The 19,154-nt window shown below is 49.7% G+C and overlaps 1 protein-coding gene across 12 annotated transcripts in view; it reads right to left on the bottom strand.

The window, feature by feature from the left end:
• The window catches only part of LOC105493586 (dopamine receptor D2), a 239,580-nt gene that overhangs the window by 14,279 nt on the left and 206,147 nt on the right, over window positions 1-19,154 (bottom strand). For all 12 annotated transcript variants that reach the window (XM_071075589.1, XM_071075590.1, XM_071075595.1 and 9 more), the window contains one exon: window positions 747-1,062. In XM_071075589.1, the coding sequence (XP_070931690.1) occupies window positions 747-1,031 (285 nt within the window). In that variant the 5' untranslated portion in view covers window positions 1,032-1,062. The remainder of the gene's footprint in view (window positions 1-746; window positions 1,063-19,154) is intronic.

Consider the following 19,154-nt stretch of genomic DNA (forward strand, 5'->3'; position numbering starts at 1 on the left):
TTACCAAGAGTATTCACTGGGTCTGTGTCAGCAATGCATCAGGCACAGTGTCTAGACTGTGCTGCCTACTCCCCATTTTGAGGTGCAGAGCTGGGCCAAGAAACGAGTGACTATGCAATTCTTCCTAACAAAAGGGCTACAGCACAGTCCATGGCAGCCTCTACCTGGAGGTCCTGGACAGGGCCGCAGAATAAGCTGCGGGAAGGAGAGGTGATATGGGGAGCATAGAGCAGCAGCCCCGTTTCTGAAGTGGGGAGATGGGAATGAAGGTTTCAGGGGCCTGGGAGCATAAACACGCCCCTCCTTGGGGATCCTCGCCAGTTACTCCTATTTGCAATATGATGTAAGGAACTAACTCTGAGGCCAGTGTTCCAGCTTGGACTTGCCAGCGTGTGATGCTGCAGCAGTCACTTAACTTCTCTGACCACCTGGTTTATCAACTGCAAAATGGTGGCAATAATGCCAGCCTCTGAGCTGCTGTGAGGGTTATATAGGAAAACGCTATATTTAAAGTCCTTACATGAGGCCCAGCACTTAGCAAGCACTTTACAAATGGTAGTTGTGATTACTAAGGAAACAATCTACCCGTTTCAAAAGGAGAAAAAGTAAGCCCAGAGTGAAGGAAAAATCACCTGGGGAACCACCAGGAAACTCACTGGTAAAAGCCAGTGGGGAGCTAGAGTCCCCAGTGTCCAAGGCAGGGCCCTGCTGGAGAAAGTGCTGGAGCAAGCGGGGAGCCCACCTACCTCCAGGTAGACAACCCAGGGCATGACCAGTGTGGCCACGAGGAGGTCGGCCACCGCGAGGCTGACGATCAGGTAGTTGGTGGTGGTCTGCAGCGCCTTCTCGCGGGACACGGCCATGCACACCAGCACGTTGCCGAAGACGATGACCGCGATGAGCAGGGTGAGCAGCGTGGCATAGTAGTTGTAGTGGGGTCTGTCCGCCTTCCCGTCCGACCCGTTGAAGGGCCGGCTCCAGTTCTGCCTCTCCAGATCATCATCGTACCAGGACAGATTCAGTGGATCCATCGGGGCGGCGGAGCCACTGGGTGGCCAGGCTCTGGCCAGGAAAAACGGACACAGGGTGTCAGTGGGTGGGCCTCTTGCAGAGGTCTCCAGGGAGAAGACCAACTCCTAGCATTTAATAATGAGAATTCTCCAACTCGGGATTTTAAGGTTTACGGCTAAGAATTTTCTTAAAATGTTGGGCCTTCTGCCACTCTTTTGCTAGCAAGTTTTTACAGCTAGTAGGACAAATGAGCAAGCACAAATTTTTTTAAACATATAATAAGATGAGCTTGAACAGAGCTGATCCATCATTTATTTATTCATTTAACAAACACTTCTTAAGCATGACCCATGCCCCACACACTTGAGTGAACCAGGCTTGCTACCTTCCAGTCATCGAAACAGAAATGGGTATTCATTCATTCTTGATTCTATAAATATTTATTAAGCATTGTTTTATATAGTTCTAGAAACATAAGCAGGAACAAAATATACATGGCTCTGCAGATCACATTCTAGGAGAAGCAACAGCCAATTAATCAAGCAATTACATCTATGGGTGATAGTTAGTAGGAAATGGAACAGGGAGAGAGATACATAGCCTCAGGTATTCAGGGAATTCAGGGAAGTTCAGGTATTCAGGGAAGGCTTTCTAGAGGAAGTCATGTTCAACAGACAGACACCTGAAGGATGTGTAGGAATTAGCCAGGTAAAGAACTGGGAGTCAGTGGAAGGTCTAGACATTGGAAGCAGTATATGCAAAGCACAGAGGTAGAGAACAGGTAGAGGGCCTGAAAGAGATTCTGGATAGCGGATGCAGAGGGACCTGGCAAGGGTTGAGTCTGGGGAGGTTGCAATAGGCAAGATCATAGAGGGCCATAAAGGTCATGCTAGGAGTTTATACTTGATCCTAAGGGCAGCAGGAGCCACATGATCTGATTTGCCTTTCAAATAGGTGATGCTGACAGCATTGTGGAGAACGAAGAGGAGGGACCCAGAGTGGAAGCAGGACACCAGCTGGGAGGCTGTAGCAGGAATCCAGATAAGAGATGATGAGGTTTGGCAGGATGCAGGCAGTGAGAGCCCTGCAGAATGGGCATCTCATCCCATGGAGGGGAAAGGTGTCTTGAAGTAAGTATCATCTGGGATGAAGTAGAAGGAGAACTTAGCCTGCGAAATGAGAGGGGTTGAGGGGGGTGTGTTCCAGAGAGACAATATGACATGGTCCCAAATCATCAAACAGCAATTCTGCTTGGCCAAAAATGTAGGGTATGGCAGTAATGTTGAGGATAATTAAACTGCAGGGACATTTGTAGGCCAGATTGAGTCTTGTCAGCTGGAAAGTCACTGAGAGGTTGGGCCCAGAGACATGACCCTATTGGACTGGTGTTCTAGAAAGGTGTATGGTGTAGAACAGAGCTCAGAGGGGAGTGACGTTTTGGCTGTAAATTAGGTTAGAAATTGTGGTCATCTGAATGAAGATAGTGGGAATGAGGACGGAGAGACCTGTTCAGAATCAGGAGTTAAACTGGAAATCAATTTCATGGTCCTTGGTCCTTGGATAGATGTGGGGCAAAAGTGGGTATGGGACAAGTAGGGAGATAAGGAGTCGAGGGTAATGCTAGGATTTCTGCCTGGGGCTCTGGGAGGCTGGTGTGGCATATTCACAGAGAAAAGGGACCAGAGGGGCTCAGGAGCAGAGTTGGGAGGCATCAGGAGTTGATGAACTTGACAGCCTGAATTTTGGTTGTGACTGAAGCATAATGCACGGATAATATAGTTGGCTTTTCAGCTAACAAAAGTCTTCATATTTTACACAATAGAATTAAACTTATCAGCATTCCAAGGCATTCCATACAAAGCACATGACTTCCAGGTACTTTGCTACCCCAAACCGAAAACCGCCAATTGATGCCATTTGGGATGAACGTGATGCCATGTCCAATCAATGAACAGGGCACACCTCCTGCAGTAGGTCAGAAGGGATGGTGGAAGAGGGTCTGCCCAACCTCCACACTCTCATCCCTGTCTGACACACCCACTCTTCCAGCTTTGGTAGAGGAGTATGGATCATGTCTTACCCACCACCATTACTCTGGAGCCTTGGGGAAAAGCAAAGTGCCTAATTCCATGTGGGGTGACATGGAATGCCGCCATGCAGCAAATCTTCCAGTTCTAAGGTAATGAAGCATGTGTCATATTGATGCTGTATTCTGCAAAGCCAACTGGGCCCTCTTCCCATTTGGAGCCCACAGTGGGAGGCCTGCATGTATGTATTGATCAGGCGCCTTGGGCTACTTCTGACATTCATTTACTCAATCAGCATCTATTGAACCTGCTGGGCATAAAGCACTGTGCAAAGCAGTGTCAGGGGCCTGAGGCATGTGAGGCACACTCACTGCCCCCATCCTGACCATCGCTCTCAGCTTCTCCCCCAACTCCCTGCTGCTGATGATAGCATCATATACTTGTAAAAGGTTTTATAGTTTGCTAAGTTTTTTGATATACTGTCTCATTTATCTTCAAAACAACCGTCAGAGGCTTTTAATTATTTTCCCTGTCTATGGCCGTACTACCTGGAACATGCCTGATCTTGTCTAATTATTATCCCTACTTTACAAATGAGAAAGGGATTTGGAAAACTCTTCCCTTCACTTTCCTTCCTTCTGCTTTTCCAGTCCCTATGCATCCTTCAAAGCGAGTCTTGCCCAGAATCCTCCTGCCCTAGAATCCACCCATGTCCTCCTGCCTGAGCCATCACCCATCCTCTGCAGGGTCCTGCAGCACTGAAACACACCCCAGTGCTGCACGAGACACCTATTTAGGAGTCTCCTTTTTTCACTGAGGTGTAGACGTCACAAGAGTTACAACCTGTCTTGCTCATTCCTCCTCTTGTTCTTGGAATGAACAACAACAAAAAAACATACCATCTTGTTCTTTTCCAACTCCTGACTGTGGTTTGCGGGCAGTATGTACTCAACAGACATTTGCTGAATTCAAAGGTTCTGTTAGTGCAGCTGGGAAGAAAACCCCTTCCCACTTGAAAGGTACCTGAGGGTGCCATAGGTGCTGTATGCTGGGTCCTGTTACAGTCTGCACTATGCTCTTCCCTCAACCCACAAAATGTATATGCTGAAGTCCTAACCTCCAGTGCCTCAGAATGTGACTGCATTAGGATACAGGGCCTTTAAAGAAGTGATTGTGTTAAAATGAGACCCTTAGGGTGGGCCCTAACCTAATCTGACTGGAGTCCTTATAAGAGGAGCTTTGGACACAAAAAGAGACATCAGGGATGCGCGCACAGAGGAGAGACCATGTGGGAATGCAGCAAGAAGGCAGCCATCTACTAGCCACAGAGAGAGGCCTTAAGCGAAATCAGTCCTGCTGATACCTTGATCCGGGATGTCCCAGCCTGCAGAACTGTGAGGAAATAGATTTCTGTTGTTTAATCTACCCAGTCTGTGGTATTTTTGTCACGGCAGCCAGAGTAGACTAATACAGGTCCCTAGAAGTAGACTCTGAAGAGGAAATGAGCCTGCAGGAAATGTACTGGGTAGTGCTCTCAGGATCAAGATGCGCAAAGGAGTGAGGAAGCAGGACAGGCCAGAGGGAGAAGTCACTACAAAGGCATCGGGCGACCCCACAGGGCACCCTACCAGTTGCCAAAATGAGGGCAACAGGGTAGGGCCTTTAATCCCCTCTCATAGATGTCATAGCTTGCGGCTGTCCCAGGGAAAGCAGTGTGGCCTTGAAAGAGGCATCTCTCCTCAGCAGTGGGCAGTTGCCCAGAACTGTCAGTTGCCAACACTCCCAGTAGTTGGAGATGAGGGCTGTGGTCCTGCAGGGGGATCTGGGCGGCACTCCACAGTGTCCACTACAGTTGATGTTCAGGAGCATATGTACATGTGTGTGGCTGGGGTGTTTGTGGAGAACTTCCTGGAGGAGGGAGGATGTAAACTGGGATTTAATTTTCTTTTAATAGAGACAGAATCTCACTTTGCCACCCAGGCTGGAGTGCAGTGGCACAATCATAGCTCACTGAAGCCTCAACTCCTGGCCTCAATTGATCCTGCCACCTCAGCCTCCTAAGTAGCTGGAACTACATGCATGTGCTACCATGCCTGGCTACTTTTTAAAAATGTTTTGTAGAGATGGGGGTCTCATCACTATGTTGCCCAGGCTGGTCTCACACTCGTGGCCTCAAGAGATACTCCTGCCTTGGCTTCCCAAAGTGCTGGGATTATAGGCATGAGCCATACCTAGTCTAGGATTTAAAATTATGAGCACAATGTAGATGGCAAATGTGAGCACTGCAGGTCAGGGTGGGTTGAGGGTGAGCATTCATTCTCTGGAGTGCTGGTTACTTCTGCAGGGTGAGGGACAGTCCCTGTACCCAAGTTCTGAGAAAGGCCTCACGCATTTAATTTTCTAATCTATTATTTATTATTGGTTATTCTTGTTGTTTTTTGTTGCTAATACAAATGTAGTATATTTATATTATAGAAAAAAAGGAAAAACATAGCAAATGCCTAAATATCTGTAACCCCTATAAGTACCTTGGTACAGGGCTTTTTGTTTGTTTATTTGTTTTGGTTTTTTTGTTTTTGAGATGGAGTCTCGCTCTGTCGCCCAGACTGGAGTGCAATGGTGCAATCTGGGCTCACTGCAAGCTCCGTCTCCTTGGTTCATGCCATTCTCCTGCCTCAAACTCCCCAGTAGCTGGGACTACAGGTGCCCACCACCACATCCAGCTAATTTTTTTGTATTTTTAGTAGAGATGGGGTTTCCCCATGTTAGCCAGGATGGTCTCGATCTCCTAACCTCGTGATCTGCCCGCCTCAGCCTCCCAAAGTGCTGGGATTACAGGCGTGAGCCACCGAGCCCGGCCGGTACAGGGCTATCTTTAACACCTGGTGTCAGCCCTGGTTTCTATCGTGTCTTCAGCACCTTACATAATTGGGGCTGGCATCTCTCACAAGCAGGGGTTGCCTGGCTGGCTCTCACCATATAAATATCAAGCTGAGCAGGAATTCAGACATCAGCAAATCCACTGCCACAGAGGAGGTACTCTAGCCTGAGAGGTGCTAGTATAACATTCGAGCTGAGGACTAAAAACCTTGGGTTCAAGTCCCAACTCTACCACTTACTAACTTTGGGGCCTCAGCCAGATTATTTGGCTTTCCTGAGCCCAGTTTTCCCATACGCAAAATAGAGCTAACAACAATTGTGAGTATTAAGTAAGATGACTCATGGCCATGTGCCAGGCACAGGTAAGCCCTCAAGAATGTCGACTTTAAAAATCAAACCAAGCAAAAGAATGAAATGAAACAAGCAATCAGACCACAAGCCAATGGCTCAGTGAGATGAAGGGACTGGTGCTGTTCAAATGCAGCTCACGAGGGTCTGAGGTTCTCCTGGGCACACTGCCTCCTATGGCCCATCCTGAAAAGTAGGCGGCTGGATGAAGGGAGATGGATTTCAAGATGCAGCCACCAATTCCTTGGGAGGAAGTAAAGGAAGGAAAAGACAAAGCCTGTCCCTGGGCCCTGGCTGCAGGACAAACCCAAGTGACCCTTGGGATGAGGTAGCAGCTGGCCTGGAAGATCCAGCTCTCTCAGCCCAGCTGCTATAGCCAATGACTATCATACTAATCACCACATTTCATAGACTCTAAGACAAAATTGAATGAAAATGCACCACTATTTTATGTACCACTAGGAAAGAAAAAAAAAAAAATGCTATCCAACCAGTAGAGCTCCAAGATGTCGTCCATTGTAAAATGCATTCTGATTTCAAAGACATTAAAATGGTGGGGGTAGGGGAATGTGCATTGCAGAGTAGATAACAATACAGGGCCTTCCCAGCATTTCTCTGCTGGCATTTTCTCAAGAGGCCTGAGAAAACCTGCTGGTTCCCAGGCTTCCCTGCTGTAGCTCCAGCCCATCCCTTCCTTTTGTCCATCTGCCTCTGGGCTGCACAGGTTGTTGGGCTCCAAGGGGCATCCCACGAGAATACACAAGCGAGGAGCTTCTCCATCCTGGCTGGAGCTTGTGTTCGTGGTAGGGGAGTGAGGAAAGGTTCCCAGTGCTGCTCCAGGTATGCTGGGCTGGTTCCGGCTCCAGAGAAGCCAGGTGAGTTCTTCGTCCACTCTGGAGCTTGTGGAGGGAAAATGCAAAGCCACAGAACACATGGCACCTTGTATTTGCCATGACGGTCCCGCCATTTCTTGTTCTTTTTTTAAAATGGAGATTGGCTAAATACATAACCCGAGGTGCATTATTCTCACATGAAAATTTTTTTCAGACGAAGTGACACATTATATTAAAAAATCTGCTGTTGTCAAAAACAAGCATTTGATTTGGGATTATGAAAATATGATCAGCTTGCTCACCACCCTCCAAATGTCATCTCCATCTTTCTCCCAGGTGGCCCCTGCAGCACGTATAAAAGCTGACAAAAGCTCCAAATCGCAGTCCCCAGTCAACAAGAACTTAATGAGCACCAAATACGTGCATGGACACTGTGATTTCCCAGCTCTTACAGGTTGAGCTACTTGACAGTGTCTCCTGGGTGGAGGATGAACGATCTAACCCTGTAGCTGCCAGGCCTCACTCCAGGGGTGGCTGCCTCTCCCCTAAGGCACCTTTCTGTGCAGGAAAGTGGGGGTAATTGCTGCTCCTCATTCTACCCTCACCAGGCAGATGCTTGCAGACAAGGTTCCATGGGTCTTCTGAGGCCTTCTAGGCTTTTCTTTCTCAGCTGCCCTGGTGGAAGCCAGGAGTAAGGGAAGACTGCATTTGTGTGGTGACCTACAAGCTACTAGTCATCAAAGAGCCAAAGATCATCTGCTCCTCATCTGTTTCTAGGACTCTTTGCTCTGCCTTAGCTCAGAAGGGCAAAGATCTACAGAAATATCTTTCAGAGTCATCCATTCTAGTGCTCAGGACCCCTGCCCCTCAAGTTCTCCCTAACATCTAACCTAACTCCAGCCTTCTGTAATAGTGGCTCTCTTCAGAAGCTTCAGAGCAGAACTTCCCCAACAAGATGTTTAGAATGCATCAAGGTGCATAGAAATATCAGGTCAACTGGGATGTACAGCCAGGCATTTCCAACCTCCGCAGCCTCTGCCGTTCACCCTATGTGCCTTACAAATGCTACTATTTTCTGTGTGTGCCCTAATTTGGAAATTAGCTAGCTCTCAAGTTGAGAAGTACTGGAAGAGCCCAGATACCCAGGGCTAAGCTAGGCCACCCAGGCTGCCCCAGGCAGGCCATCCTGCTCAGGCCACCCACTGCACTGCCCCCCAGGAGTAGAGGAGGGGACAGGGAGGGGGCGGGCCTTCTGGGATATAGATGAGGTATAGAAGAGGTTGCTTTCCCAGTCACACCCCGAAACTGGCAGGAGCCCCAACCTATAAACAGAAACGGCTTCTTTCAAGTGTATTGGAAGGTTAAAAAGCTCTTTTAAAGCTCAACAGTTTGAGGCTGACACCCAAACCTGACATTTTCTCTCATGAGAAACTTGGAAGGTGTGGCCACCCTTAGTCCCAAGGCTGATGGAGCAGGGTGAAAAGGGTCAATCTCTTGGGAGAGCCTGGAATCCAGGAAGAAAGCTGGCAAGTCCAGGGAAAACGAAGAGGATTTTCTCTGATCCTCTCTTTCTCTTTCTCTCTCTCTCCCTCCCTCTCTCTCCCACCACCTCATTTCTATTTTGTCTGGGGCACAGAGCTGGAAAGGTGGGGGACAGAAGCCCTGGATGCAGCATAAACCCCAGCAACGTCTTTCCTGTGCTTCTGTCTCAGCTTAAGTCTTGGTGCTGCCTTCCCTGAAAGTTCGGCACTTGAAGGAATCAAATTGTCTAATTAAAATTTAACAATTCCTTATCAGGCTTGATGGCGGGTGAGACACTGCTGTCTTAAACACATCACTTTTTCCTGTTTTCTGAGATGTGAAGCATTTCAATGAAAAAGTAGAGGGGAAGAAGAAAGTATTTTTCATTTGCATCTCAAAAGCAGCCTATCGGAGTGACTCGAGTTGGATAGGAATTGGGACTGAGTGGGTAAGAGGGTCCTTTCTAGGACCCTGGTGATGTAGGCCACCTGCCCCTGCCCCTCCAGGCAAAGGCCAGGCTGTGACTTGGGGTTGAGCCTTCTTTTAGTATCTCTTGCAATTTCGAAAAGGCAGTGTGGAAATGGAAGAGGGAGGAAAGAAGGTGCACCTGTTCCTTCCTACATCAAAGGGGAAAGGAGAGAGTTACTGAATAACACCCTTATGTACTCTGGCTTAGGAGGCTACCCCAGCAGAGGACAGAGGAAACAGAGACCGCATTCCCAAAGCCCTAGGCCAGGCGGCTGCAGACCTTGGGCTGCAAAGGGCGGGAGTGGGTAGACAGACAGGCAGTCGCTGTCTGGAGGGCAAAACCTCCAAGCCCTGGGCCTGGGGTGTGGAGGGTCTGTGGAGAGGGAAAAAAGGAGGGGGAGGAGAAACAGAGAGGACTGTGGGGGCAAAGAGGAGCCTGGAGCCATGGACGATGGCAACCTCCTGGGCTCACTGGAAATGGCTTTTCCTGCATCCCAGGCCCAGGTGCACAGGGGAACGGGGTGTGAGGCTGTGGGTCTGGCCCCGGTGTCAGCAGTCACTTCTGAGGGAAGAAATGCAGATTGCTCTTTCCCAGTTAAGGGGAAGGGGTCCCCCCTCCTGAGCCCCTGGACTCCCCCTCCCCACCCACAGCCTCAGCACCACTGCGGGGGAACAGGTCTGGACTAGAGACCTAGGCTGGGGGATACCCGTTAGTGGAAGCCCAGGGAGTGGCCTGAACTACCATTTGGGGGTGGCAGAGGCTGCTGCGGAAGACAGTGGGGGAGGCCACACACTAACACCCCCATTTGCCATCCCTTCTCCCCCAGCATGGGGACCCTCCCCGGAACCTGGTGTTCTCCAGAGGCAGGGAGGGAGCAGAGCCCAGGGGCCGTGCAGCAGGGAACAGTGTCTAGGTTTCTTTAGAAGGCGCGGAACAGCCTGGATGAATATCTCCACTGGTGGTCTCCGGCTGTGTCTGGCCCTATGCAGCTGGAGCCAAAGAGTGGCTACAGTCTTGAGGGCCTTCTGTGGCCCAGCCTGAGGTTGGCAACCCGGGTCACCTGCTCCAAGCCTCTCCCCTTGCTCCCCGGAATTAAACCTGGCCAGCAGTTCCCAGCCTTACCTCCTACCTCACAGTAAAAAGAGAAGCTATCCTTGAGCACTTGCTCAACTTCCTGTCACCACATCCATAAACTTACGGGCACAGGCAGCCATATGTACCCTCCTTGAGTCCCAACTCCTAACCCTAAGCCCCTTCCTGCCACTTGGGCTCAGCATAGCACACCCTGGCTGGTCTCCTCCTCCTTCTCACCCTTCAGGACTATCTTTCCAGCCCCTTCTCCAAGGAAGCCTTCCTGCCACTCCAGCTCAGAGCCCGTCCTCTCACTTAATGCTTTTACAACACAGGAGCTCCTCGGTGACACCCAGCACAGATGTAATGAAGTCAGTATTTGTCTAGTGATTTGTTTCATGTCTGTTCTTGCTAAACTGTGTGCAAGCTTTGCATGTGTCTTGTCTCTCCTGGTGTTCTCCCTCTCCAACACCACCTTGGCGATGGCATATGCTCCACACATGTCTGAGAGATGTCCATGGAGGCCGTACCTCATCCAAGTGTGAAGGGGCCAGTCCCTAGGTCTTTTCCTACCCTGCAGTCATTTCTTCTCCCAGATCCTTCGTGAAGGGTACAATAGCCTCGTCTGAGATCTCCTGTTGACCCTCTGGGTCCCAGTCATAGTGGTAGCTGGGGTTGGGTGCCCAGCTGGTTGGGGTCCTTGCAGGGTGTTTCCCAGGTGGGCACTGCGGCCCAAAGGCTTTATAAGGCATTTGAAAAAGAAGAGGAGGCACACGGATGGAAGTGAGTGTGGGGAGGTGGGGAGAGGTCATAGACAACACGCAGTCTGTGGAAGGAAAAGCACAGAGCAGGTGGAGATGGCTTCTGGGGTGCCGGAAGGCCTGGGGGCCCAGGGCTTCAGAGTGTCCAGGTTGGTATCACCCTGTGGGAGGGAAGTCACAGCAGGCCAAGGGAGCCATCTCCCCCCATCAACACCAGCCAGAGACTACCAAGCATCCCCAGTGAGTGAACTGAGTGCAGCTGAGACTCAGCTCTCTAAGGAGCATGAGGGTGGAGTGGGGGTGTCCCCAGGGAGAGGCTGGAGCACACACAGTTCCTTGCCCAGCTGTGGAAAGGGCCCCTGGGTGAGACTCTGTCTAGGAGCAGAGGAGACCACAGCTGAGCATGACCAGGGCCTCCTCTCTTCCAGGGCTGTCATCCCAGACAACCCCGCTGTCTGCTTCTTCCCAAGGTGGCCAGGTGGCCCTGGGTCTGCCCAGGTGGCCCTGGGAGTGTGGAGTCTCTGAGAGGCCTGAGGAGCGGCAGAATTCGAGTCTTCCCAGCCTCACCTTATTGCAGGCCTCCAGGGTCTGCAGTGGGGTGAGGCAGGGTCTGGGGGACGTAGTGAATGCAAGAAGGGGTGACTGCCTGACAGCCCCAACCTTGCGGATTTTTATGGCTCCGTAAAAATGTCTCCTCAGAAACTGTCAAAGTGTCACAAATTAATTAACTGTTAACTGGAGTGACTCAGTGTGGGGAGGGGGTGGGGGAGAATGGCTCAGTGATGCTGAGCAGGGTGGTGGCGGTGCTGTTCTCTGCGTGTGCTGCCTTTTGATTAAAAATCCTCACCGCTCTGATACTGTGCGAGGGAAGGGGCAGATCCCTGGGGCAGCTCACGTGCGCCGCAGAAGACTGGCGGGTGGGAGGCAGGTTGGGGGTGGGGCCCAGGGCCCCCTCCCTGAGAAGGGAACATAGTGGGGAGAATGAAGCTTCTAGAAATTGCCCAGGAGATCTAAATTCAGAATGGAGCCCACAGACTGGCACTATATTCCTCCCCCCACCCCCCACTTTCCCTTCCTCCTCAATTTGCCCCCACAAAGAAAAAAACTGGAAAGTTGAGCTCGGTTTGCCCCAGGGGCTGCACAGGGTCACCTGAGCCAAGGACACGCTTAGCTACCAAAGTCCAGCCAGCCAGAGCCCAGAGAGAAGGAAGGGCTGGGTCTTAGACCAGCCTCCTTGACCTTTACTTTAATTTCAGGAAAGAATTGAGAAAACACGCTCTCGAAAGTCAATTGGGAGACAAATCCTGAACCTTATTGCTCCAAAAGGAGGAAAAACAATCCTGGCTATTTGGCAGAAAATTGCTCTGCTTTATTAAAAGACATTCCTGTTCATAAAAACAGAGAGAAGGCCCAGTCCAAATAACAGCACGGCCCACCATCACACTGCCGGAAACCTCCGGAAGCCCTTGTCCCCATGTTTCTCATCCTTCGGCTCCAGCAGCTGGCACCAGGGACCTTTCTTTCCCATTTGGTGAAGGCGATGGGAGGCCCTCTTGCAATGGAGGAGGTGGGCAGGCAAGATTGGACTTGAGGACTCCCTCACAAATGCTGTTTTGGTGTCAAGACCTCAAAGACGAAGTGAAGGTAAAACATCACCACAGGAATGCAATCAGCAAAATCCAGATTGCAGAAAATACAATAGGACAAATGACCCAGTTTCTTCCAAAAATAAATTGCAAAGACAAAAAAAAAAAAAAAAAGATATGGAGTGGGGGGAGCTTCTGGAATAAAAGAAACTTAAAAGCCATCTTCACCAATTGTGATGTGTGGCCTTATTTGGATCCTGATTCAAATAAACCATTTTTTTTAAAATCCCTGACATTTATGGGACAATTGAAAATCTGAACAGTAGATTTTTATGATATTCAGAATTATTGATATTATGGCATTCTGGTGAATTTTTTCAGAGTCCTTATAATTTAGAGATACACACTGAAATATTTACAGATGAAATTATATGCTGTCTTGGAATTATATGACAATAGCATGGGGGTAGGAGCACAGATGAAAGAAAATTGGCCATAATTTGATCGTGGTTAAAGGTGGGTGATAGATACATTAAGGTTCATGATGCTATTATTGTTACTTTTGTATATGTTTGAAATTTTCTGTAACAAAATGTTTTAAAATATCTAATCTGCTCCTTAACCCTCACCCCAAAGCCCATCCCTAAGAAAACAGATGGGTGCAAGCCAGGCTTCAAGGTATCTTTCTGATCAAGTTCTCTTATTATGAACACTGGCTTTCTTTTCTGCCAGTCTGGCTGCCAGACCCTCCCTCTGTTCTGATCACTCCGTTGCCCTGTCCAGGACAGATGGAGCCCTGGGGACAAGCCCTGGCAACCCTTTCTATGGCCTGGGATCCTTTCTCAAGACATGACAGCTTTGGCCTAATGAGTCATGTCCTCTCTTTCACAGCAGGTGGTGGCTCAGCTGGTAGGGATGGAGGCGGAGGGGTAAAGCCCACTTTAATGACAAATAGAACAGCTACTAAGCGCCTATTGCAGGCTAGGCACTGCGTGAAGTGCTGGGCACCTACTATTTCATTTACTCCACATAGCAGCCCTGTGAGATTAGATATGATCCCCATGCTGCAGACAAAGAAACAAGCAGTGGGTTGTGAACACCAGTGGATCTGCCTGCAGAGCCCAGACTCTTCCTTACACCAGGAGTTGAGTATGGATCTAGGGTACAAGGAAGTAAGGTTTTCACAGTCCCGTGTCCGAGGGACATCTACACAGTTCATTCATGGGGATGGCCAGGGCCTCACCCCTCCAGGCTGGTAGGTGTCAGGCTGGTGTCCACAGAGCTCCCAAAGGAACTTCTTACAGCCCTATAAAGAGGGAAGTTGAGGTCCAGGCCAAACCCAAGTTTCCTCAGAATTCTAAGTGCCTTAGGCAATCTCGTGTTTTCTGGAAAATGACACTCTTAGCATCTCCAGGACATGTGGCTGCTCTGACAAGGGAGATCCGAGGAGCACAGGGCACGCTGGAGCCCGGGTGGAGACGAGGAGCACAGGGCACGCTGGAGCCCGGGTGGAGATGAGGAGCACAGGGCACGCTGGAGCCCGGGTGGAGATGAGGAGCACAGGGCACGCTGGAGCCCGGGTGGAGATGAGGAGCACAGGGCACGCTGGAGCCCGGGTAGAGCCGAGGAGCACAGGGCACGCTGGAGCCCGGGTGGAGCCGAGGAGCACAGGGCACGCTGGAGCCCGGGTGGAGCCGAGGAGCACAAGGCACGCTGGAGCCCGGGTGGAGACCAGGAGCACAGGGCACGCTGGAGCCCAGGTGGAGATGAGGAGCACAGGACGTGCTGGAGCCCGGGTGGAGATGAGGAGCATAGGGCACGCTGGAGTCCGGGTGGAGATGAGGAGCACAGGACACGCTGGAGACCGGGTGGAGATGAGGAGCACAGGGCACGCTGGAGCCCGGGTGGAGACGAGGAGCACAGAGCACGCTGGAGTCTGGGTGGAGCCGAGGAGTGTGGGCAAGAGCTGGGGTCTCTCATCCTCTCTCAGCTCCCAGGGCTGCCTCTGGATCCATCTGGCAGGCCAGGCTCCACCCTAAGGCTCCCTTTCATTCCATAGGGTGTGCGTCCACCACCAAGGGTGGCACTATAGGTCTGGGCGTCTTGCTTTGCCTGGGCTTCTGCTACCTCACATGGAGGAGGGGCAACATGGGCACAACGGGAGAGAGCAGTGAGGCAGTCTCTCCATCCTGACAACAGAGTGCAGGGTGCAGAAGAGCCCCCAGCTGCCTCTCCCAGTCGATGGAAGCAGGTCGGAAGAGTAGCCACAGTGCTGGGCACATCCTGCAAACAGGCTGTGCACCCACTGCTGCCGCATACCACTCCACATCCCAGGGCCCACATTGAGGCCTTCCTAAGCAGTGATGCCCAGGAGACAGAGGAGTCACTTCCTTCTGTCCCTGGAATTGAAGAAGGCGTGTCAATGCGTCCTCTTTTTATTGTTGTTTTTTTCGTCAGGCAGACAACAGATAGACCTGCGTTCCAGCCCCACTTGGTAGCAGTGTGGTCTTGACAATGAAATTGTTCTGGGCCTCAGTCTTCTTATCTGTAACGTGGGGGCAATAACCTCCTCCTCATTGGAGTGGTTGCAAAATTGACTTAGAAAATGTAAATAAAGGGGCCAGTAAGTGGTAGGTGCCCAACAAGTGGCAGCTAATGTCATTACAAGGATGCAACAGCTGCCGGAAAGGAGCTGAACTGTGTGAGGGTCCCAGGCAAAAGACTCAAGCTGGAATGAGGGGCCCGAGGGAAGGAAACTCCCCATTTCTCTGTGGCCCCCAATTTTCTGCATGCTTCAGAGATTCCAGCCACGCCTACCATGTTGTTCCCACTACTCACCCCTCAACTAAAAGCCCTAAAATATCAGGGCACCTGGCAGATGACCTTGGTTAAAGTCCTTTTGGGGTGTGTCATGCAGATTTGCAATAACTTTGAGCCTTCCCGCTAAATCTTTGAGAAAAAAGAAGTGCTACCTGGCATGTAACCTTCCTGGTAAATCTAAGGATGCAACGGCTGTGAGACATCTCTGCTCCTCAGGACAGAAGTAGGACCAGCATGAGACGTGATAAGACTTGGCAGACTCTATCAGGCATCATGCAATCATCAGCACTGCATTATTATTGTCTCACTGTGTGGATGTCTGACATGCAGAAGGAAAATCCAGTTCCCTTGGATGAGCCACTTCTCTAATTCTCAACTTAATAGTTAATAATTTAATGATGAGAGCTGTCAGACCTAATTTCAGAGAGTGATAGATGAATCAAGTAAAATGATATATTCCAAAGTGTCTTGCAAACTCTAAAGTCCTATAAAAATGTGAATGTAGTGTATTATTATCATCTCACTCAAGAGCGTGCAGTTGGCGGTATTTCTTTGCCATGCACAGATTCTTTCCTACTTACTTTGCTCTGCGTCTATCCTTTCTCTCTGAGGCAACTGTGCACCTTGATGGGCAGAGCTTGTCTTAAGCCTATGTGTATCCTTAGCACCTCCTAGGAAGGCTACCAGTTTTGTAAGTATTTACTGGATGCTTGTTGTGCTGGAGGAAGCTGACAGTGACGGTGCTCCTTTGAACAGCCTAAAACAGGGCGAGACTGCCTTCTTCGTGGGGTTTTCAGAAAGATTAAACAAGACACATCAAGCCACTAGCGCAGTCTCTGAGTGAGAGAAGGCACTCAATTGTTCCTATTTTATTGGTAACTAACCTGGAAACATATAAAATATTGACTTTTACTGCTGGAAGAAGCCTTAGAGAATATCTAATCTAATCTCTTCATTTTATAGATTAAAAAACTAAGACCAGGGTTGGGCATGGTAGCTCACACCTGTAATCCCAGCACTTTGAGAGGCTGAGGCAGGTGGATCACTTGAGGTCAGGAGTTCGAGACCAGCCTGGCCAACATGGTGAAACCCCATCTCCACTAAAAATACAAAAATTAGCCTGGGGGCTGGGTGCGGTGGCTCACACCTGTAATCCCAGCACTTTGGGAGGCCAAGGCGGGAGGATCACGAGGTCAGGAGATCAAGACCATCCTCGCTAACACGGAGAAACCCCATCTCTACTAAAAATACAAAAAACAAAAAAATTAGCTGGGCGTGGTGGTGGGCACCTGTAGTCCCAGCTACTCAGGAGGCTGAGGCAGGAGAATGGTGTGAACCTGGGAGGCGGAGCTTGCAGTGAGCCGAGATCATGCCACTGCACTCCAACCTGGGCAACAGAGTGAGACTCTGTCTCAAAAATAAATAAATAAATAAAAATTAAAAATTAGCCAGGGCGGTTGTGGGCACCTGCAATCCCAGCTACTCAGGAGGCTGAGGCAGGAGAATCACTTGAACCCAGAAGGCAGAGGTTGCAGTGAGCCGAGACCACGCCACTGAACTCCAGCCTGAGTGACAGAGGGAGGTTCCGTCTTTAAAAAAAAAAACAAAAAAAAACTAAGATTAAGACTAGAAAAGTGAAATGACTCACCCAAGTTCATAGAGCCCATTGCTTTCAGAACCAGGATTGCAATTAAGGTCTCCAGACAGGTCCCCTGCTTTATCCTACATGGCTCTCTGACTCCTAGAAAGGGCTCATCCTGGTCACTGTATGATTATCATCATCTGCATCTTCAAATAAATGAACTTAACTAAAGGAGACCAATTCTGGAGCCTCCACGAGTGCCTCTCCTGAGTCTAGCTTAACTTTATTCAACGTCTGTGTATGCTCGCCTCGCCCAGATACCGATCCTCAGCAGAGACAGGCTCAAGTGGCACTCAGGAACAATGCATATACAGAAAGTCCCACCCTAAACAGTTCTTTTCCAGGCCATAACCTTTTCTTTTAACCTTTCTTTGCAAGGGCTGTTTTCCAAGCACTCCCTCTCTTTCTGTCCTCTGGATATTGGTAAAGGCATGCACTCGCAGGACTGTGCTCAGAGACGAGTCCCCCCAGACTTTCAGAGAGAAGTTCAGGGCCATGGGGCCTGTTAGGTTTCTCTGCGAAATGCTACTTCTTGAAACTATTTCTTTGGGAGGTTTTCTGTCCCATTCTGTCCCAGGAGCCTGGGGAAAGGCTGTGCCTTTGGATGTTTTGCTCAGCAGCTTGACATGGGCCATGATGGGGATAATGGCAGAGGCAAATAATGCAAATCCCAAGTGCTTCATTAGATATGAAGACGAAAGGGCATTCCCAGGCATGAGGGCCACTCTGCCACAGAGGATGACGGGATACAACCAGGGACCCTGCTCACGCCAGTACCTCCGTGGACAAGAAATCGAGACATTTTACTCCAGAGACCCACTTGTAAGGAGGCAGAAGGGAGAGAAATGGAGACGGCGCCCCATTGGGAACACCCGAGACTAGAGCCACCGCGCTGGTTTCTGATTCTGCGAATTTCAGAGGTAGAATATGAACACTTCGATCTTCTCTTGAGGCTCCTGGGACACAGATGAGCTAAGTTTTCTGAGCCTGTCATGGCAAACAACATAATGTTGCTAATCAAACTTCCTGTGCGCCCACCCAATTTGATAAATCAGCCTTTTGATGCACTAAGTGAAGATGAATTAGCAGTAATGAGGCTGTGACAGCTCCCTGAGGCACAGGCTGACAGAGAGAGCTTTGATGACTGTGGCAAGAAGGAGGAGAAGCTCTTCTCAGGGATCAGTTCAAGCTGCCAAGTTTGTGCAAATAACCCTCCGATGGATGCTGAGGTCATCTGAAAACCAGATGTTTGCTGTCTTCCTACAGTGAGCCACAGACCATAAGCCCCAACTTATGGGCAGATCATAACATGGAATCAACTCATTCTGTTAGGTGGGAAATGGAGGCTGGCAATGGCAGCCTGCTAAAACCTTTTTCCTTTGCAAGGCTGCCTACTACACAGCTAGTCTCCAACAGCCCAGCAATGGAGACTTGGTACTGACTAGCTAATCTCCTTCGTGCCCAGAGACTGCAAACTGGCAGCCTATGGACCACATTTAGCCTGCATATAGGATTTGTTGGGCTCACATAGCATTGTTGAAAAATTGGCATTTATTGCCAGTATTTACAGTTGGACATTTCACGTTGAAATACAGATCTCTAGCTTCTTTTACAAGAAGAATCATAAAATCTTGGAAACACTGGCTCAGCATTCTTGCATGGCAACAAGCAGCTGGGGTCAAGTCCAGATAGTCCCCTTTACACAAAGCACACACGGATTGAAGAAAGCAGAGGACAGCCTGACTCATGAGGAATGGACTGTCTCCACACTCCAAGGATGGAAGAAGAAGCTACACCTTGGTGGCTCACGCCCAGTATTCTGGGAGACCGAGGTGGAAGTATCATGAGGTCAGGAGATCAAGACCATACTTGCCAACACGGCGAAACCCCATCTCTACTAAAAATACAAAAAAAATTACCCTGGAGGCTGAGGCAAGATATTCACTTGAACCTGGGAGGTGGAGGTTGCAGTGAGCTGAGATCGCACCACTGCACTCCAGCCTGGGCGACAGAGCAAGACTCTGTCTCCAAAAAAAAAAGAAAGAAAAGAAAAGAAGCTACACCTCTACCCATGTTCCCCACATTCCCTGCATATGGTGAATTTTTTCAGAGTCCTTATCCTTTAGAGATAACACACTGAAATATTTACAGATGAAATTATATGCTATCTGGGAATTATATGAAA

This window comes from Macaca nemestrina, chromosome 12 (genome assembly GCF_043159975.1).
Source record: "Macaca nemestrina isolate mMacNem1 chromosome 12, mMacNem.hap1, whole genome shotgun sequence".
Lineage (NCBI taxonomy): Eukaryota > Metazoa > Chordata > Mammalia > Primates > Cercopithecidae > Macaca > Macaca nemestrina.